The following is a 19,146-nucleotide window of genomic DNA, read 5'->3' as shown; positions in this document are numbered from 1 at the left end:
TTTGTTGAATAAATGTTGAATAAATTATGTTCTTGCTTATTGTACAACAATTAAAAAAATTAAAACAATTAGGGCGCATATGGAAATATGATTTTGAATCGAGCATATTGGGTGCCATATTGCGATTGCATGATTTAATGCTTCAGCGCCTTCACTAAATCCCAAACAAACCATGAAATTAGATGTTCTTTTTTTCTTGATAAAGACAAATCACATTGATATCCCCCCCCCCCCCCGATCTTAAACCGTGGAGTTAGTAACTACTTTATGGCTAGCCATTTATTAAACGTGAAGAAATCTGCAGATTATATCGGGCTACTTGTGCAATAAATAGAAGAGGACCATGACAAATCAAAGCTGTTGGGTTGACGCTTTCACAGGGATGAAAATCTGCTGGATTGCGCCGATCAGGAGGGAAAAGCTGTTCAAAAATGGCAAATGACTGTTTTACAATGAAAGTTGTGTGTTGTTGTTGTTTTTCTGGAATGGCAGATGGGAGGAGTAAAATACCTATTAACAAGAAAAACAGCCACTTAAGGTCATTTAGATCTCATCTCATCTGGAATTCAACGACTGGTCCAGAACAGCGACTAAATGATCCTTAAGATGAAGTTTTATTAAACGCAGTTTAATTAGAAATGTGGCTCTGACCCTTGGGGATGCGGTATTGTGCCTGGAGTGTTTTCATCTTGGAATAATCATTTAATAAAACGGTATCATGGAAAACACGTACAGCATTAATACCGTGTGTGTCATGCTCGGAAATACTTCATATATTTAATGGGTATTAGGCCACCCACCTGTTTTGAAGATCTCATATCGGATGGAGAATCCGGCTCCGTGTGTCTCGTAGTCCGACACAAACTTGATAAAGAGCTGGTTTCCAGATGAGACGACCGGAGAGGGAGCGATCTTCCCACAGTACTTCCCCACAAGCTGACCGCTCTCGTCCACGCCGTCTCGCACCTCCACATAGTCGTACCTGAACACAAGAAGAGAAAGGGAAGCGGTGTTAGCCATGCTGAAGCAAACCTTTTGTTTGTTTGTTTGTTTGAGGTTAAATCTACTTTTAGTCATTCATGGTTTGCTCTTTTTTTTCTGCGTTCTTGCAGAAGTTAAATTATGCTCGTTCCCATTAAACATTTATACTCAGAGGATCCTATAAACACGGCACAACGCAGCAGATTGTGCAGGTAATGCCGGTAATGTAGTGGAAATGAAACACAGTGTTCTAATGAGTTTTCAGGTCAAAACTCACAGAACAGGTGAACAGGCTATGCTTTCATTATATCATGCACCCTGTAGAGGATTTGATCCTCCCAGCAGCACTGAGGCCATGCATATACCTGTATCACCGTTTTTAACTACCAAGCTTCATCTGACCAGTGCTTATCTGTTGTGTGTGAGTGCGTGCACACCTGTAAGATAATATAAAATGATGTGTTAAAGTATTAATATATCGGTGTCTGGCTTTAACCGGTGTGCAGAAAGAGCAGATGTTAAAGCTGACTAAAAGCACGTCACATTCAAATGGAATTCCAAACCCGTGGCTACTGAAGGCAGCAGCCGCCTGGCGTAATTGTGTCAGCTTAGAGTTTAGGAGCAGAGGAGGAAAACAGGAGCCATGATGCTCGCACACATGGAATCCGCCGTGCGAGACTTCAGCGATTAGAGGAGAAATTACACCGGCTTGCCGAGCAGGGTGGTCGAAATAGCCCCTGGTTATCAGGGTGTGTTCATGCGCTTGTTCGAAGGGCACGTTAAATACATTTGAGTTGTGGTTTTCACTCCAGGTTTCCTTGTGCGAGTTTATATGACTTGCTCAGCTGACTTTTCCACGCTGTGTTTTGGGGAGTGCCGCTCCCTATGGCAGTTTTCAGTTCAGGTTTGCCACAGCTCTTAATTGCCCACAACGCATGCTCCAGAGAAACTTTCAACTTAGTGGGAAAGTTGGAATTTATTCCTGCCCAAACCTCGATGGCCTGCCGTGACGGTCCTCCATCTTCATCAGGGACCAAGTGAAAACAACAACAACAACAGCTGGCACACAGTAAACAGGAAATGTAAGTATAATGTGCAGCATGTCAGAAAATATAGTGGCCTCTGGGCAATGTGAGCGATTTCATAGTTTTACTTGATTCCCAAATTGCAATCAAACATCCCGCCTCTTGAGAGATGGCGAATTCACTAGATGCTTAGGAGTTCGCCCAAAAGGTGATTTATACTCTGAATGATGGACTCAGGGTGGGCCTGGACCCACGGGTGGGTCCTGACATGCATCCAAGCACACTTCCATCTGCAAACTGGGTTTCCTTCACATTTGTTAAGAATACAGCGAGAGGAAGTATACAGTTAAAGCTGGACAGAAGGAGGAGGTTTGGTGGACGGATGGCTCCACTTGTCTTTGGGCCCTCATGGAGTGATCCGAGGTGATGTGGAGCCGTCAGCGCGGACCAAGTGCCGAACCTCATTCTCCTCCGCTCTAAATTTGAGCCGTGTTGGTTAAGGCTGTGCTGGCGGGACAGACAGTCGCTGCTGTAGGCCCTGATAGACCTTCACTCTTCACAGCTGTTATCGGGGATCCAAGCTTTTTTTATTTTTTTTATTTTGGAGCTCAGTTCTCCTTTTCCTGCTTAAGCCGTTTGGCCTCTTTCATTTCTTCGGTGCTTTCAAACCAGGTCTTCTCTCTCCCCCCTCATCGGGCCACCAACTGTGGCAAACATGCCCAGCTTCACTAACACAACGACCCCTTTGTTTTAACCACCTTATCAGCTGCACCGAGGTAGGAAATGCTCGTATCACATGGTGCTCACAATGTTGCCTCCTCCTAACATTCACTTTGCTGCTAAATGGGACTCCTTATTTATCTTAATGAGTTTCCCTGGAGCAAGCATCAGTTCTTTGTGTGGTCATGTCTTAGTTTATTCACTAAAGTGACAAAGGGCATTCTTTTTTTTGTGACGAAAATTAACATTTGAATAACAATGGATGAATGTTTGAGTTTCATAAAATGGTATAATTGTTTTTACTGAAAGTATCTGCTTCATTCAGATATTTCCTTTAAAAGTTTCCACTCCTGCTGAAATTGGAATAAAGTGTCCATCCACATAAATTAAAAGATGATGCCTCTCCTCTCCTCTCCTCAAGCTGTTTTTCTCCTGTTTCTGCTGTGCTCTATCAGCTGACGTATAATTCACCTCCGAGCCTCTGTCTCTGCAGCTATCCAACTGCCAATAGCTGAGCGTTGCCAGACGCCGAAAAACATTGATGCTGAGATGCATCACTGAGATGGAGGAGGAGAGGAGAGGCATGCTGCAGCACGCCTCGAGGAGCTGAGCAAGTGTTTGCGCGTGTGAGGTTTGGCTGTTTCTGCACACTTGAACTAGTAAAGCAGTATGCACATCATGCACAGTAACACATACTATAAATTGATTCCAACTAACCAATGTTTTCATTTCAACTTCCCTCACAAAGCCCTCATGCACCATCCAAACAAGAGAAATCTGTATTTTCCTTGCTCACACCTCTCCAAAACCTGTTTGCTGCATTTACTCTCCCACAGTCGCCTCTGTGGGAGAGAGGATACGGAGACTATGTCGTGGCGGCGGCGGCCCTCACTGGGCTCTACGACAAAATAAAGAGCATGCATGGGGGATATATTTCCATTCAGGTGCTTGTCATCAGGGAGACATCACGAGAAACACTTGGTGGGGCAGTTTAAAGCCTCCGAGAGTTTCTGCTGTCGCCAAGTCTGTTAAGAGCAACTCAATTGGTCTGAACGCCCGTGCAGTCGTCTTTCTGAGAGTTTCTAAGGAAGACAAGGGACCACTTACAACCTCCATTTAGGATCATAAAAGGCAAACATGATCATAAGCTACTTCTAAGCTCCTGCTTTGGGGGGGTTTGCCTCTTCTCTACTTCCTGACCTGGTGTGTGTGATGTTCTGCTGCGTCGCTGCTGGTGTTTTTGCTGTTCTTATTCCCCATGACAACACAATGCAGTTGAGTCATACACCTATTTATCTGTCTGGTGTGCTTTGGATCTGGGCGGGCCCGTCAGCACAACACAACACACACACACACACACACTGAGAGCTGCCTACCACAGTCCTAATCGTGAAAATGGTTTACCAATCCAATGGGGAAATTAAAGAGAAAAAAGGAGGGGGTAGGGGGGGGCGATTGAATGTAATTCTCAACGACCTTCGCTTCACCGACTCAAATGTATTAGCCTGCCTCCTTTCTTCAGGCTCAGAGAGAAAGCAATCCGCTCGTGTCAAACAAGAACATTAGCCCTCCTTGCAAAGCCAAAGAGAAGGCGACAAACCGCCAGTCTCACAATAGAGCAGTTATATTGCCTGAAGCTTTCCCATGGAAATAATCTTTCCTCCCTCAATAAATGTCTGCTTGATATGGTTATACAGAAACAATACAATCAGAGGCAATGAAATAATGCTGTGACAGACTGCAAGAGCCTCGTCAATTGGAGCGATTTCTTAATCAGACCATTTATAAGCTCAAGAATGCCATGGGAACCCCCCCCCCCCCCCCAGAACAAGACTGCCCTTTCTTTGTGTGTGTGTTACTCCTCTGGCTTCAGCAGTGCGGAGAACAAATGCCTTGGCAATTTCCTCTGACGTTTCTCTTTCTGCTGCTGTCACAGTATGACTTGCTGTTGCATGAAAACATGTCACCAACAGCACGTCAAAACATCTGCGGATAACACGAGTGGAAAGGCCTAGCCACAGACGAGGGGACAGCTCTTTGAAAAACTGCAAAAAAAAACATTGGCCCAAATGAGCCTCGGCTAACAAACTGTCACCTGGGGCAACAAAAAAAAGAAGGAAAAGAAGCACCATCATCGTTTGTGGAAGGAGGCACAAGACAAGCTGATCTCAGACTTAGTTTTCAACGTGCCTGCAGGGGACATACCTCGATGAAATAAAACGGTCTCTCTTTCTCTGCTTCTCCATCCCACACTGCTTCCCCTCTTACATGTGTCATTCATTAACCCATACTAAAATAACTGCTCCCCTACTTCCAGCTGTAACGATCCCCTCATCCGATTTCCTGGACAGACAAGGAAATAAGAAGAAGAAGGAAAAAAAGGCTGTACATGTTAATGTTCTCAGACGAAGGCATTAGCCGTAATTGACTCTGGAACATTAAGATTTTCATTGAAGGTCAAGATCCCATTGTAGTAAAAAAAAAAAAGGAAGCTTTACCACGGCGGGTATTAAAGAAAGAAAGAAAGAAACGAGTGTAAGCCTTTATTCTCTCCGCTGGTGTCTCTAGTTCTGAATCTGCAGGAAATGAATGCGGGAGTTGAAGGCCTCTGAAGGCACTCAGCAGAATGGACCCAACCAATCAGCCATGATGGGCTCAGAAGCGGCTCCTTGTCGGTGATGGGAGAATGGCCTGATTGCTTTCCTCACCACATGGATGGATGGATGAAAAGGAAAAGATGGACCGTTCATCTGTACTCATCCAACGGGCATCGCTCGTCGTCATTGCCAAACATTTAGACCGCACATTTTTTTAGACACCTATAGGCTGTCTGATTTTATGATGTCCTCCTCAGAGCCAAACCAAAGCCTCGAAGTCGCTTTCCTGAAGAGCGAATTGTCATTAGCATTGATGGATTCAGCGCGCCTCTCTCCATTAGCTTTCCTAATTACGCTGTCGAGAGATCTGCTGTTGCCAACAATCAAATTAATGAATTTGGCTATTTAGACTCAATTATGGCACCCCTCCTCCGTTTTTGCAACACACACAATAATCCTTTATTCAGAAATATGAGCTCAGAAATCTGTCCCACTGGGGGAGAGGGGAGTGGGGAGGGGGGTCCTTTCTGCTCAGCACAGAGTGGGCTCACATATACTGTGATCTAGACAGGGAGCCGGCTGCAGACAAGCAGGGCTAATAAAAGTGACCACAAAAGCTGCCACTGTTTGCAGGCTTTCTAATCCCCCCCCCATGTTCACCTCATGTGAGACCTACTGCACTCTGAACTCCGGCGATGGTAAAGTATGTCAGCTGACTTGCTTTCTATTCCCACGGGGGTGTTTGTGACATGCCCGCAGGGCTGAACCGAGACCGGGTATGCTTTCAAACATTCTATTTGCATATTTAAAAATTCCCAAGGAAAAAACACAAGCCGAAGCCTGGCAAACAGGTCAAAAATAACACGACGGCAGAAATGTGAATATACATCCTTCTTTCAAACCAATGAAGAGTATAATTGCCCCAACGATGCCATCAAATTAAAAACCTTTAATAACTTTTTACCCTAAATAAATACTTAACATTTGCTGTGGAATTCTAAGCATCAAACAGTAATTTCACAGTGAAGGCAGTACGGTTGTTGCAGCCATGAAGGATTTCCATTTCCAAACTTTGTGACTCAAACATGGGTTTGCCCATGGCAAAAAAGGAAATACACATTTAACACTCTGTCCTTGTGAGCTTCGGAAATGCAATGTCTTGGCGCATACGGCAGCACTCTCTGAGAATCTTAGTGTGCAGTAATTCATATTCATATGTGAATGTATGCTTTGCAAATGAAGCAGCCAAGCCCTTGGGTACATTTCTAGAAAGCACTGCATAGAGATAAAACCACAGTGTAGTAATGCCTTCATGATACCAAGCTTTTACGCAGCTTGGCAGTCAAGCTCAGTGGTACAAGTTGCAAAGAATCAAAAAGGAAAAGCTGGAAATTGGCCAAAAAAAATAAAGAAATAAATACAAAGAAATACTGCAAGCAAAGACGATAGGAAGAATGAAAACACCTGCACCTTTTAACAAAAATGAACAAAAAAAGAGAGGCGCTCGAGCCCATTTCTGGGGCCATTACAGGAGGGAATGGCTTCCATTTGTCCCACCTTGACATTTGAAAGGATCTCTGATTACACAGGAGAAAGGGGCAGGGAGAGGTGAGAGAAGAGCGAGTCCTCGGCAGGAGTCTGTGGCTCGGCTCGGGTGATACACCGGCGTTACGACAATGAGAAGCCAAGGGTAAAAATAACAGGGCACGGGGAGAAAGGGCGAGGATGCCTTCATGTCTATTTTAAATGTTCTATCCTCGACTTAGCCCCCGCCCCCCCGAGAAAACCAACAGGGGCAACTATATGGAGACTCCCTGCAAGGAGGCAGATAGCACAGAGCTGCCTCGTCTCAACCTGCTGCATAATGAAGATGTAAAGACCCGTAACCCCCGGTTTAGTCCACAATGTATCTCCCCACAGGGATCCAAATATACACAGGCTGGGATTGGAGGTACATTATTTGGGTCGACACCTGCATGATTTGAGAGTGGAACGCATGTGCAGGATTCCAGACTCCGGTGTAATCTTTATAAATACAGCCTGCCGGCTCCTTTCCTATCGCCAGAAGACACATTTGCTATTTGAGAACCAAGGGCAGTAGAAGACAACGTAAATGAATCCATTCGATGTTAAAATAAAATATTTCATATTCCAGGTTTCATGTTTACATCGCGGCCAATCAAATGTGGTTCTCTGTTCTTTGAACTGATTTTGACAACTTGATTGAGTTAACTATCAGAAGAAAGAAAGATTATGACATGAGTGAGGAGGATCCAAGAGGAGCATCCATTTATTCTGGCTATGGCACAGATAGGTGACGCTTCCAGGTGACAAGCTATTACTGGATGCCCTGCTAGTGAGTACATGTGTAAGCAAGAAGAAACATGCAGGACACGTGGAGATAATTGTATTCTGGTGACCTACTGAACTTTATATGGCACCTCATAGCAGAATGAGTGCTACATAACTTCTCATTTTATTGGCTGATAATGGAAGACATGCTCTGCTCTCCCCAAAAAACAAAGCACCATATGCAAAGGCAATCATCTATCTGTTTCTGATGCTGTCGGGAGCCAGCCCCCCCCCCCCCCCCTAATGAGCCGCGTGCACGAGGAGCGTGCCGCAGGAGAAGGAGAAGAGCGGAGGAGGGGAGATGAGGCTGAGGTCAGCTAGAGGTGAAGCGTTTTGGGTGCTTTTCAAATCTCCTCACGTCCACAATGGGCAGGAAGCAAGGGAGAGTGTGGGACGGTGGCATTGGTGGGTGAAGGGGAAACAGACTGGCGAGGCTGATAGAGCCGAGTGCGAAGGCATGCAAGTTGACGTGCTGATAGCGGGAGCTCAGGAACAAAAGAGTGAAACGCTGCGAGTCGCTGATAGAGGTGGCTGATGGGTAACAGGTGCCGACACAAAGCAAGCCAAAAGCTTCGCTCTCTCTCTCTCTCTCGCTCTCTCTTTGACATTCTTCATCATGGCTTCATAATGGCTGGTAGGCTCTAGGGCAATGGCAGCCATAAAGGCACTGGGAATGATTCAATTACGCCCCATCCGTCGCCTCCAGCCGTCTTTCTCTTCTCCATCTCTCCTCTGTCCTCCCGACAATGTGCAGATGTCCGGAGGGTTTGGGGTCAGGGAGCAGTCCAGGCTGGGACCCCCCTCCCCTCTACTGACCCAGTCACACTTGTAGCCACTTGGTCAGGGGCAGCCGGAGACCAACCGGAGTGAGGACTCCCCTGTTTACAATACAGATAAACAGCAGCCACAGTCGACCTTTAAACTACACAATATCCTTGAGACAGGACAATCTATCTCTCGCTCGAACAGGAAGAGGAAGAGGAAGAGGGATGGAGATTAAAAAATAAATAAAAAAGAGAAAAGGTTTTTTTTGTTCGTTTTTTTAAGCTTGTCCAACATGTCATGTCATGTCGCCCAGATGAGTCGGTGCCAGATTTTCGTTCAATGTTGATCAGACCTTGTACAGGACATGAATTCTTTAAAACGGCATCCTCTATTTCTTTGTGACTACTACCGGCACATTGTTCACGCTGTATGCAACGAATTCGGATGATGCAGCACTTTGGAAGTAAACCGAGCGATGGGGGGGGGTCATGAAAAAAGGCGAATGTCTTCCGTGGTGCAGGGAGGACAGGTTGAATGCCTGATATTACATCTCAGGGCCACACCTTGCCAGCTTTTGGAGGGCGAAGTGACTCTTCCATTTACTGGCCCCACAATCAGACTTTCCTGCCAACTTGGAGGCTGTCTGTCCATTGCCATCATTTCCCTCTTTGCCTATTGTGAAGTCCTCTGGGGGGTTGTATAAGCATGGGTGAGGCAGAGTGGCCCACTTGTCACTTAAGCCAGAGTAGGGATGGGTCATCAGGAAATGTTGGACTGATGCCACAGGTATAGGCCACTGATAAATGCCTACTGTGATTAAGCCACACAGTAGGATTACTTACTGTCCCATTAAAATAATACATTTACTGCAATCTCTAACAGAAGAAGCAAGGCTGTGAGAAAAATAAATAAATGTGGCGGCTAAGGCAATGAAAAAGAAAATCTGAATGTTGCCAATTTAGCGAAGAGAGATCAAGCGAAGAGCAAATCAGACTCAATCAGAGAGCAGTGGGGTACCAAACCATCAATCACCGTCTGCTTGCCGCTCTAGTCGGATCACGCCGGGCTGAGTGGCCAGCCTGCTGTGCGAAAACACGTTGACCGAAAATGACCCCAGGATCTGAGACCCAGACAGGATGGGTTTTACTTCCTACCTACCGACCCTCTCGTCCACTGCAAACAAACTTTGCTCCAGCCAGAGACCCAAGAGGGACTCGCTTGATTGTTTAAATAAAGGACTTGTGCTTACTGAGCACCCCACCGACCCCCAACCTGCCAGCCCTTGAGTATCTGTAAGCACTGAGGCGTTGGGGCAACAAACATGCCACCTAGGACCATGGCCACATCAATCAAAATCACAGACTCCAACATGTCTGACAAGCTTGGGCGTCCAGAACTCCGTCATCAATTCAAGCAAACCGCCTCGTCTCTTCCCTTTCTCCTCTGGGATGGCTGGAGAAGTAAATACATCTATATGTATATGCAAAATCACGGTTGGATTAATGACACGTGCACGCTGGGCCATTTTTCTTCTCATCCTCGTGCAAATATTAGTGAATCAGAATCACTCTAAATTGACAGGCCAATGCCCACAATCTGAAGTCTGCAATACCAGGCCCACATTTCTCCATAAAAAAGGGACATCCATTCGATGCACCTTAAGGAGATCGGCGTAGAGGTTTGAGGCCGTGAGAGACAACCCCAAAAATCCAAAAAAGACATTTCACAACAGTAGAAAATTAAAGTCATCCCTTCAAAGGTGGAGGCCACAACAACCACAAACAATAAAGACACCCGGGCTTCGATCACAGGGACTGTCAATGCAGTGGCACCTGAGGGCCACACTGAGGCGCTGCTTTTCACTGTTCATTGAACAGTCAAAGTTGTTTTTTTTTTACTTACATGCGCATATTATTTAGCGTAAATGAAGCATTAAATTGAAGAATCAAGGACTGCAAGTACATGGTGCCCATTTTGTTTTTTTAGATTTTAAGTTTTTAGGGCGCAGATCCTTTATTATTTGTGCGTCCGCATGGTCTGAGGAATTTGTTCACAGAATAAGAACAAATTCAAGCAAGAACATGTTGATGAATCACATGTTTGTGTGTAAAACGTTCGTGCGCACGATTCAAGCACGCACTGTGTGTGAGTGAGGCCTATTGGGTGGTAAAAATCCATCTTTGGTCTCATGGGAAGCCCAGCCCCCCCCACCCCCACATATTATGAACACAAATTATTCAATCACCCTCCCGTGACCTTTTTTGGCAGCATCCACACAGTCTTGTGAACTGAAAAAAATCTGCATTTGATGAAGAGCAAAAAAAAAAAAAGGCAATAGATGAAAATCTGTTGCTAGTTATATTAAATAAAGAAGAAACATACTTGTTGCCAGCTAGTCTTTGAAAAGATTTAATTAAATTATAGCCTTTTCACTGGAGGAAAAATGACCATGATGCTTTTTTTTTTACAGTCTTTTGAAAAAGGCTCTCAATTCAGTCTTTTCTAGCATTCTGCTTTAGATGTGACGCACAACTGTGCAGCTCCATTCAACAAAGCATGTTTTCCTTATAGGGGAGTGTGTATTGGTATTTGTTCGGGGAAGAAAAAAGAAATAATTCGCCGGATATGTGCCAGAAACAGCTTAGTGGCCCTCAGACTGGCAAACATGAGTCACCAAGTCACACATTTAGATGAAAAACACAACAGGCTGATTCGTGAGACTGTCACAAAAAACAAGACCGAGGCTTGTAAAACGGTGGTTTATTTATGAGCACGGGCCTGGCCGTCTCTCGTCTCTCCCTCTCCCTCCCTTGTTCATGCTTTTCCTACTTCCCCGCTGCGAGGCGGACCTCCCTCCCGCTGTGAGGCAGAGTGGCTCGGCTCGCAGGTTGTCATTGGGTGAATCAAAGTGGTGACAGAGCAGCGGGGAGGATGGCAGATGCCATGGCCAGAAAGCTTTTCAATCAGGCTGCCCTTCCGAGCCTCGGCCAAGGTCAAATGTTCACCGGTGAAAGGGGGGCGGGGGGGGGGGGGCCCTCATGTAGACATCCAGACAAACATGTTCACAGACGTGCTTTAATCCCGCTCATTAACCTTCCAAGTTTAAGAGAAATACATTAAAACAAGAGGAATGAGAGCAGAAGCTCTCTGAAGCGACGTCTCTGGCTGCCGTCCTCTCCTTTCTGCCCCGTGGTTAATTAACAAGGTGAAAACTCAACATCCGTCAAGGCGGCGGCGGCAAAGGCTTCCGTTTGTGTCGAATGGCTCACCTTCACTAACGGTTTCATTTTGCAGAGAGCAAATGTGGCAACCTATTATTTAAATAGAACTTGAAAATGCAGAGCGCTCATCTCTGGAAGCTTTGCCACTCGTGGTGAAATAAGGTTTTGGTACAATCGGCAGCGCAAACACGACATATGCAAAGTGCATTTCTCCTAGATTCACGCTGGCTTTTCATTGGACACTGGTTCAGTTCATTTCAATGTAATTAGTTTGATTTCTTTTGTTATGAGCCGTGGGAATTTCTTTTTTTTTTGCTGTGGGAAATCACAGGTACATAATTTCACCTACTTATTTGGAACCTGGTAGTTATAAAAGGCGTGGTCCGCCTGCTCACTCTTTTTTTTCCGGTGTCTATTTTGCAGCACCTCTTTGAATTCCAATTGCCCAACTGCTTCTCTGACTGACACACACACACACACACACACACACACACGCACCAACCCACACACACACTGACAACAGAAATAAACATCTGCTAATAGGTCCCATAAGCATCTGAAACAATCCTTGTCACTCCGACGCTGCATCCCCTCGGCCTGCGAGGTCACAGCACTTCCCCTCTTTGAAAGCCTCTCCTGACATGGGCCGGCTGAAAAGAGATTCTTGCTGAGCTCTCGCCTTATTTATTTCCCTCCATGACAACGGCTGATAAACGGTCCCACCGCGCATTTCTCCTTATTTGCCGATGGTTGCCTGACAGAAAGTGAGAGGGGAGTGAGGGGGGGTGGGGGGGTGGACTTAATGAGGAGTTATCACTCATCACTGTGATGTTCTCGCGTGATATCCAGGTGAGTTTGGGAAAGTACGAGTTCCCTAAAGCACATTCCGTCCTCAACTCTCGCTTCCTAGAAACAGGTGGCTGTCTTTGTCGGGACATTTGACCATCAGTGGGATTTCACATCACTAAAGACGGAGCCAACTATAGATCCAGGGTAGGGAAATCCCCCCCTTTGCAAGCTTCTCTTAGTCATCCCTGGAGTCCAGACCTGGTCAGGACTGAGAGGAGGGGCAGGATATCTATTGTAGAAGAGACACAGCCGAGAATGTTTGCCTTCCCAGCAGGCCGAGCAGCTCCACGGGGGCAGCTCCACGGGGGCAGCTCAGCAGGAGATCGGAGTGGAAGGGGCAGAAGGACAGGCAAAAAAAAAGGGGGGGGGGGGGGGACTACAATTAAAAAGAGGAAAAGAGAGCTTTTCCAAGCTTTGAGTTACAGACACCTGAATGCAGGGGGGGGGGGGCTCTTGACGACTTTTGAAGCATGGTGAGGCATAAGGCTTTCACTGACTCTCCCTTCAATCTCCCCCACAAAGAACTGCTTGGGAAGGCATTCCTCAAATATCTCTGCTGCCTAGCACCCCACTAATATACATCTAATCTGACTCCCCCCTCCATCCACTACACAGGCTGTCACAGTGGAATTTCAGTGGAGTCCATAAAAACACCACTCAGACAAAGGGAAAGGCAAAGAAGCGAGGGAGAGCTGAGAGGGAGAGACGGCTTCCTCCTCCCTTTGTAACAAACATTGTTGACTGACTGGCTGCCTGGAAAGGAGTTCAGAATTTTGAAGAATTTTTTTTGTTGTTGTTGTGGTTGTTGTGGCCCAGTCAGCAAATCTGATTTCATCAATGATTCATAATGTTGTCAGCAGCGCGTCATATCCGAAGAAACTCGGTTCTCCTACTTGGAGTCAGCAGGAGAGGGAGAGCTGGCGAGACCAATCTGCAGCTCGAGGTGTGATCAAAAGTGGAAGCGGCTTGTATCCGACTGAACAACAAGGAACATCATCTGACATGCAGATTAAATATACTTGGCTTCAATCTCTCTCACACGAAGCCTGTCTGTCATTTGTTTGGACTCAAATCCCCAGGAAGCCCCATTTTCGATTGGGATGACAGTCAGACGAGCCTGACGGTCCTTATCAGATTGCAGGGAAATGATTGGAAGGGGCGGGCGAAAAAAGCAGATCTATTCCCTCCACCTTTCCCCCACTTGAGTTTGGCTCGCTCGTTCCACTGATTGTCAGAGTCGAATCGACTTGAAATATTTGCTTTGATGCGACCCGTGCCTGCGCCTCAAACTTCATTAGCTGTGCGAGCTTGCGAGGGCGGCGGCCCCTGGAAGTCCACCGCTGTGAAAGTCCACAGCGGTGCGTGAAAGGTAAACACGTCGTGCATTCAGAATGGCAGGGCTCACTTAGTCGCCTTATCTCTGTGATGAAGTGTTTTCTTTCTCCGGCTCTCAGGATACAGGCCTCTGCACTTCCCCAAACAAACCTGTCAAGGCCGGCGCACACGTGCAACGACGCCGACGCGGCCCGGCTCCGCTCGGTTAAAGGCTGTTTTACCTTCTTTTTTTTTTGCGAGCGCCGCTGAGAGTGCTTCTTGTTTGGTTTGCTGATAGCAGTCGTGTTTGGGAACATGTGGTGCATGTGTGTTCCATTTAACCACTAATCAGATTGCAAGGCAGTTCACTGAAGCATGCATTGCAGCCCCCCCCCCCTCCCCCCACCCTCTATGCCAGTGCATCAGATAAGGAGGCCATTCTGACTCTCATCAGTTTCCATTATGTAAGGGCTGATTTGGCGACTGGAATTTGTGACCGCGAGTCTTGATGGCTCCAACACAAATTACACCCAAACACTGTCTCCAGATGCGCAACTATCCCCCCACGTAATCGAGTTACCTCTGCCATGCCGAGTCAGCGATTCAGACCAACAACCCGGCCTCCTGTTACATGATGCCATCATGTTAAAAATAAGAACGCGTTCCATTTGGTGGCCCGTCTTTGGTGGCAAAAGTCAACGGGAAGCAGCACAAAAAGTGGAAAACGCTGTGAAGCGGCACTAAGGTCCCGTGAAAACCCTTTGATAGAACAGAGATTGTGTCCAATTGTAGTCAATAAGACAATAAAGTAGAGGCAACACAAAGATCCTAAACAGCCTTCGTCTGCTCGGAAATATAAACAGCAAATTAATTAGCAAAATCCCAAATTCAGTGACTGTTAAAAATAAAGCATCTGATTTGTAAATGATGCACTGATGGATCAGCGAACTCAGAGCTTCTTCTCCACACAAAAAGAGCTCTTTCTGAAGCCTTGCAGGGCAGGGGCTACATGTTTCTATTTTTTTAAACTGCGTGTGTTTTAGACACAGGAAATTCATTCCTGACTAATTTGATTAGCACGGGCATTGTTACTGCTCCACCCCCCCTCTTCCTGTCCCTTCCTCAGTCGCTCGTTCTCCTGGAGCCTTTTCGACAGTTTAACGGTCGCTCTGGTGCTGAGATCAGACCCCCAAAAAAAGAAGTGTCAAACAAATCCAGCCTTTAAAACACAGCAGCATCCAGCCTGTCATAAATCTCTGACAGCAGTTAAAAAAAAAAAAAAGGTGTGAGTGTGATTGAAATCCGGGATTAAAAAAGCCAAAAGAAGCCCAGGGTCTAGATTTTGGGTGGAGCAGGGATACAGTAACAGGATCCAGTAAAGCCCTGTTCTCTCCCAAGCCCCGCAGCATAAACAAACAGTTGAGACAGAAGCAGGGCAAAAGCACTGACGCACACACACACACATGCACAGACACACACAAGCAATCAGAGTGAGGCAGTCTGCCCGGGCGAAGCTCACCTTTAGGCCATCCACACTGCCACGGGTTCATCACATTACTGCCTGTCTCCGGTTTCATCGGCTTAAACTATCTATCTGCAAAGAGGTTCGCCGCTTGGCCTTTGGATGGATGCAACAGCTCACCGCCGACAAGTCAAATGAGGATCAGAGCCCGACCCGTCTGTGCATGTGTGTATGTGTGTGTGTGTGTGTGTGTGTGGGGGGGGGGGGGGGGGGGGGGCTGACCTTAAAAGGGACATTTTGAATTAAAAACTGAATGAGTCGGATCATTTTCACAAGATTGGCATCAAAAAAGTGACTTCCGTATTAAAATCATCTTTTTTTTAATGTAATTAATTATCATGAGGATAAAATTAAAAAAAAGAAATTAGTCAGTAGCTGATTGTGAACATGGAGCCCCCCCCCCCCCCCCCCAAATGTAAAAATGAACCACAGCTAATAGCCTTTGGTGACTATTCGGGCACTTAGGTCTCCATCAACGCCCGAAACGTACAGCAATTAAATAATTATGATAGGATGACTTCTCTCCACAAAGACGGGAAACGACCGAATGACAGGGGGTGGGGGGGGGGGGCGATAGAGTCCAGCTGACCCGTTCAGCGCCAGGGACACGTCTCAGAGCACCTACAGACGCTAGATGGCGCAGTTTCATGTGCAATATACACGATTAAATAATTATGATAGGACCGAATGACGGGGGGGTATCACACACATTCATTCACAGAACAGCCGTATTATTCTCACAGCGACTCACTTTTATCGTGTTAAATATAAATATACACAAATCTACAGATGCGCAAAGCGTCTCAGTGGGGGTGTTTCCAGATGTGCGGCCTGAAGGTAAAGCAGGTAGATCGAAAGGCTCCAAAGACAGTTTAATTTAATTAATAATACGGAGATGAATTCACTATTATTTAAAGAATTACACAGATAAGAATTATTTTATAAACGTTTTATTCTATAGCTTTGTTACGAACATGTTGTTTAAAATCTAGGCTCCAGGGATAAATCCAGATTAAAAGCGCGACTTTTCTTTCTTTTATTGATGGAGCTTAACGCATCTGTTTCTCATAAACAAGGTCGCTAAATCGTGACGTCACTTACTTGCATTCCCGGTCCTCCAGATCGAAATGAGGGTTGAAGTTGATGAGGATCCTCTGGTGAGGACCAGGCGCAGATATCACCCACGTGCATTTCTGGGACGAGGGGTAAGACAAGGGGTATCCGGGCGAGGTGAGGTAGTTGGCCGTTGAGATTATGATGTTGCCTCCACATTTATCTGTGTTGAGAGGAACATTTCATATTTAGAGAAAACATTTCCACACCAATTCTTGCGTGTCTTCACTAAAACAACATCATAGTTTAATATTTAATTCAATTAAACTTTGCGGATCAATGAAGGTATAAAGTAAAGATAACCTGTGTTGTTCATGGTGAGCTGCAATGGCGCGTAAACATTTAGATTTTAGTCTGGGACAAAGTGGCGTGGACCAAAAGTTTCACCGAGAAAAGTTCCTCACGCAAACCGGCCGGTTCGGGAATAAGAAGAGTTAAAAAAAAAAATGAAGGCGCGTCATTCCAAGATTTTCTTTGTGGGGACCAGAAGCCGGAGAGATCCGCGCGTCCTTGTTCTTTAAACTTCCCGAGAGTTTTGTCATTAAAGGCACAACTGCTGCGTTTTCAACGCCCGCTATACTGCGCCTTATTGTATCATCCATCATCTCCTCTACTGGGCAACAGATACACCTCGACCAATCTTCCGATCCAAATACAAACCGATAGGAAACAAAACGTTTGAAAGAAGAGCGCAAACTTTATTAAGCTGCGGCTGGTCCCGCGCGTAAAGTGACTAAAAGCATGCGTCATCAAATAGTTATCACATGCTACTATTTTATAAATATATTGTTGTTGCCCAAATAAAAAATAATGATACGTTTTTATAAATATTTTAATATTTTAGCAGCATAAAAAAACCTCACATGAAGAAGTAAACACTATAATGAAGATGGATATGGTCGATAAAATCACCATTCAGCACTAATGTCAGTGTAGAAGCGGCACCGGGTGGATTTTAGGCGTCTTCACGAGTTTGCGAAATGATCCGCGGAGATCAGAGAAGGTGAAGCTTTTTTTTAAATACCGGAATTAGTATATTTTCAGAGTTTATAAAAGCTTCATTTAAAGAGATCAGATGTCACACTTACCGTTTTTGTAAGCCTTGACCACCAAAACGATTCCCATGAACAGGATGAAGACTAATCCACAATGCATCCTTGTTTTCTCACCAAAAAGATAAAATTACGCACACAAAAAAAAGAAAAAAGAAAACTCCGAACTTAAACTCCTCTGGCAGTGTTTTGTTTATATATATTTTTTTTGGCACGATCTGGTCTCACTTCCTCTTGACCCGACAAGTGAAGTAGAAGTCTCTCTTTTCAAAAACTGAAGCGAGTGCTGCTCAGGTCGCTGGCATCCTGTCATTCAGCGCCTGTTTCCTCTCGCCTGTGCCGGCTGCGCGCCTCTCTCCAGCGCCCTCCGTGCCATATCCTCTCCAACGAAGCCAAGATATGTTAAGATAAGAAATGGTCCTCTCCTCTGTGGTCCTTACTCCGTCAAACGATGAGGCAGGAGGTAATCCTCGACTGTGGAGTGAAAGGAGAATGGAGGAGGAGTGAGCGGATGAGGAATATGTGCAGCGTCCATGCGCTCTGGAAATGACCAAATGGTTCTGAACCTGCTGTTGCTGATGCAAATAGGCTATAAAGAGAGGGGAACAATGGTAACAATGGTGACCAGTTTGCTTCTACAGGCTCAGACTGGGGACTCCGGGATTGGTGACGATATTTGAGAAAAGCGCTCTCTTTACGCGGAGGTGCAAACTGAATCACAGAGCACCGGCGCTCCTTTAAGTGAGTCTCTCTCTCTCTCTCTCTCTCTCCCCCTCGCTCCCCCACTCCCATCCCTCCCTCTCTGTTCTCTCATGAAAAGGAGCTACGGATAAAAGGAAGATGCAACCCACCAGGGCTCCCTCAAGGAACATTTATTTCGGGATAACCTCTTTAATGAATTTACCATCGGAAACAAAGTGGAGTATTCGGAATTACGCAGGGTGTTTTCTCTGGATATCGTCCTCCACCCTCCTCCCCATCTCTGGGTTTGATCGATACATGTGTGATACTCTGAACTCCAAAATCAACAACAAAGTTAACCTTTGTATCGTCCCATTTGTGTCAATAAAATCTGGCTCATATGAAAAAATAAATTATTTGTCTTGGACTTTATTCAAGGTCCGTTGCCCCCCCCCCACCACCACACACACACAAACAGTGGTTCCCCTTCGCCCTTGGACTTCTTTTACGCGCCAGTAGCTATCCAGATGCGCTGCTCTTAAAGCCTGCCCCACAACAGTGACACCATCAGACTTGCGCTCTGAAATTTAGGGGAAATCAATTAAAGCGTAAATTATAGGAGCGTCGACACTCAAAGCTGCCCTCACTGGGTCACGCTGCGCGAAAAGGAGCGGAGCGGAGCGGCGCGGCGTTTATTCCTGTACAGCCAAATTCAGCATGAGCCTATAACGCAAGTCAAGACACTGCTATGAAATGTTTTTAATGCGCATTTTGTAACGTAAATCTTAAAAACATACAGCCGAAAACACAAATGGGACAATATCAGCCGAATGTATAAAATTGAACGCCGATCAGTGTTGAAAATTATTAGAAACTCGAATCATTTCTTTACTGCACTTGAACCCAGCGGGTGTTCTTCGCCCGATATCATTTTTATAAACACTATAAACAGTT

General features: G+C 45.8%; 1 protein-coding gene across 1 annotated transcript in view; it reads right to left on the bottom strand.

Moving 5' to 3' along the window:
- nrp1a (neuropilin 1a) overlaps positions 1 to 17,614 on the bottom strand; it is a 50,296-nt gene extending 32,682 nt beyond the window's left edge. The window contains exons 1-3 of the mRNA XM_068747755.1: positions 17,548 to 17,614; positions 16,448 to 16,622; positions 801 to 982 (exon numbers count right to left, since the gene is read on the bottom strand). Of these exons, the coding sequence (XP_068603856.1) occupies positions 801 to 982; positions 16,448 to 16,622; positions 17,548 to 17,614 (424 nt within the window). The remainder of the gene's footprint in view (positions 1 to 800; positions 983 to 16,447; positions 16,623 to 17,547) is intronic.
- Positions 17,615 to 19,146: the final 1,532 nt, after the last annotated feature.

The sequence above is a fragment of the Brachionichthys hirsutus genome, chromosome 14 (assembly GCF_040956055.1).
Source record: "Brachionichthys hirsutus isolate HB-005 chromosome 14, CSIRO-AGI_Bhir_v1, whole genome shotgun sequence".
NCBI lineage: Eukaryota > Metazoa > Chordata > Actinopteri > Lophiiformes > Brachionichthyidae > Brachionichthys > Brachionichthys hirsutus.
The sequence above is the reverse complement of the archived record's forward strand: the minus strand, read 5'-3'. Positions and strand labels throughout refer to the sequence as shown.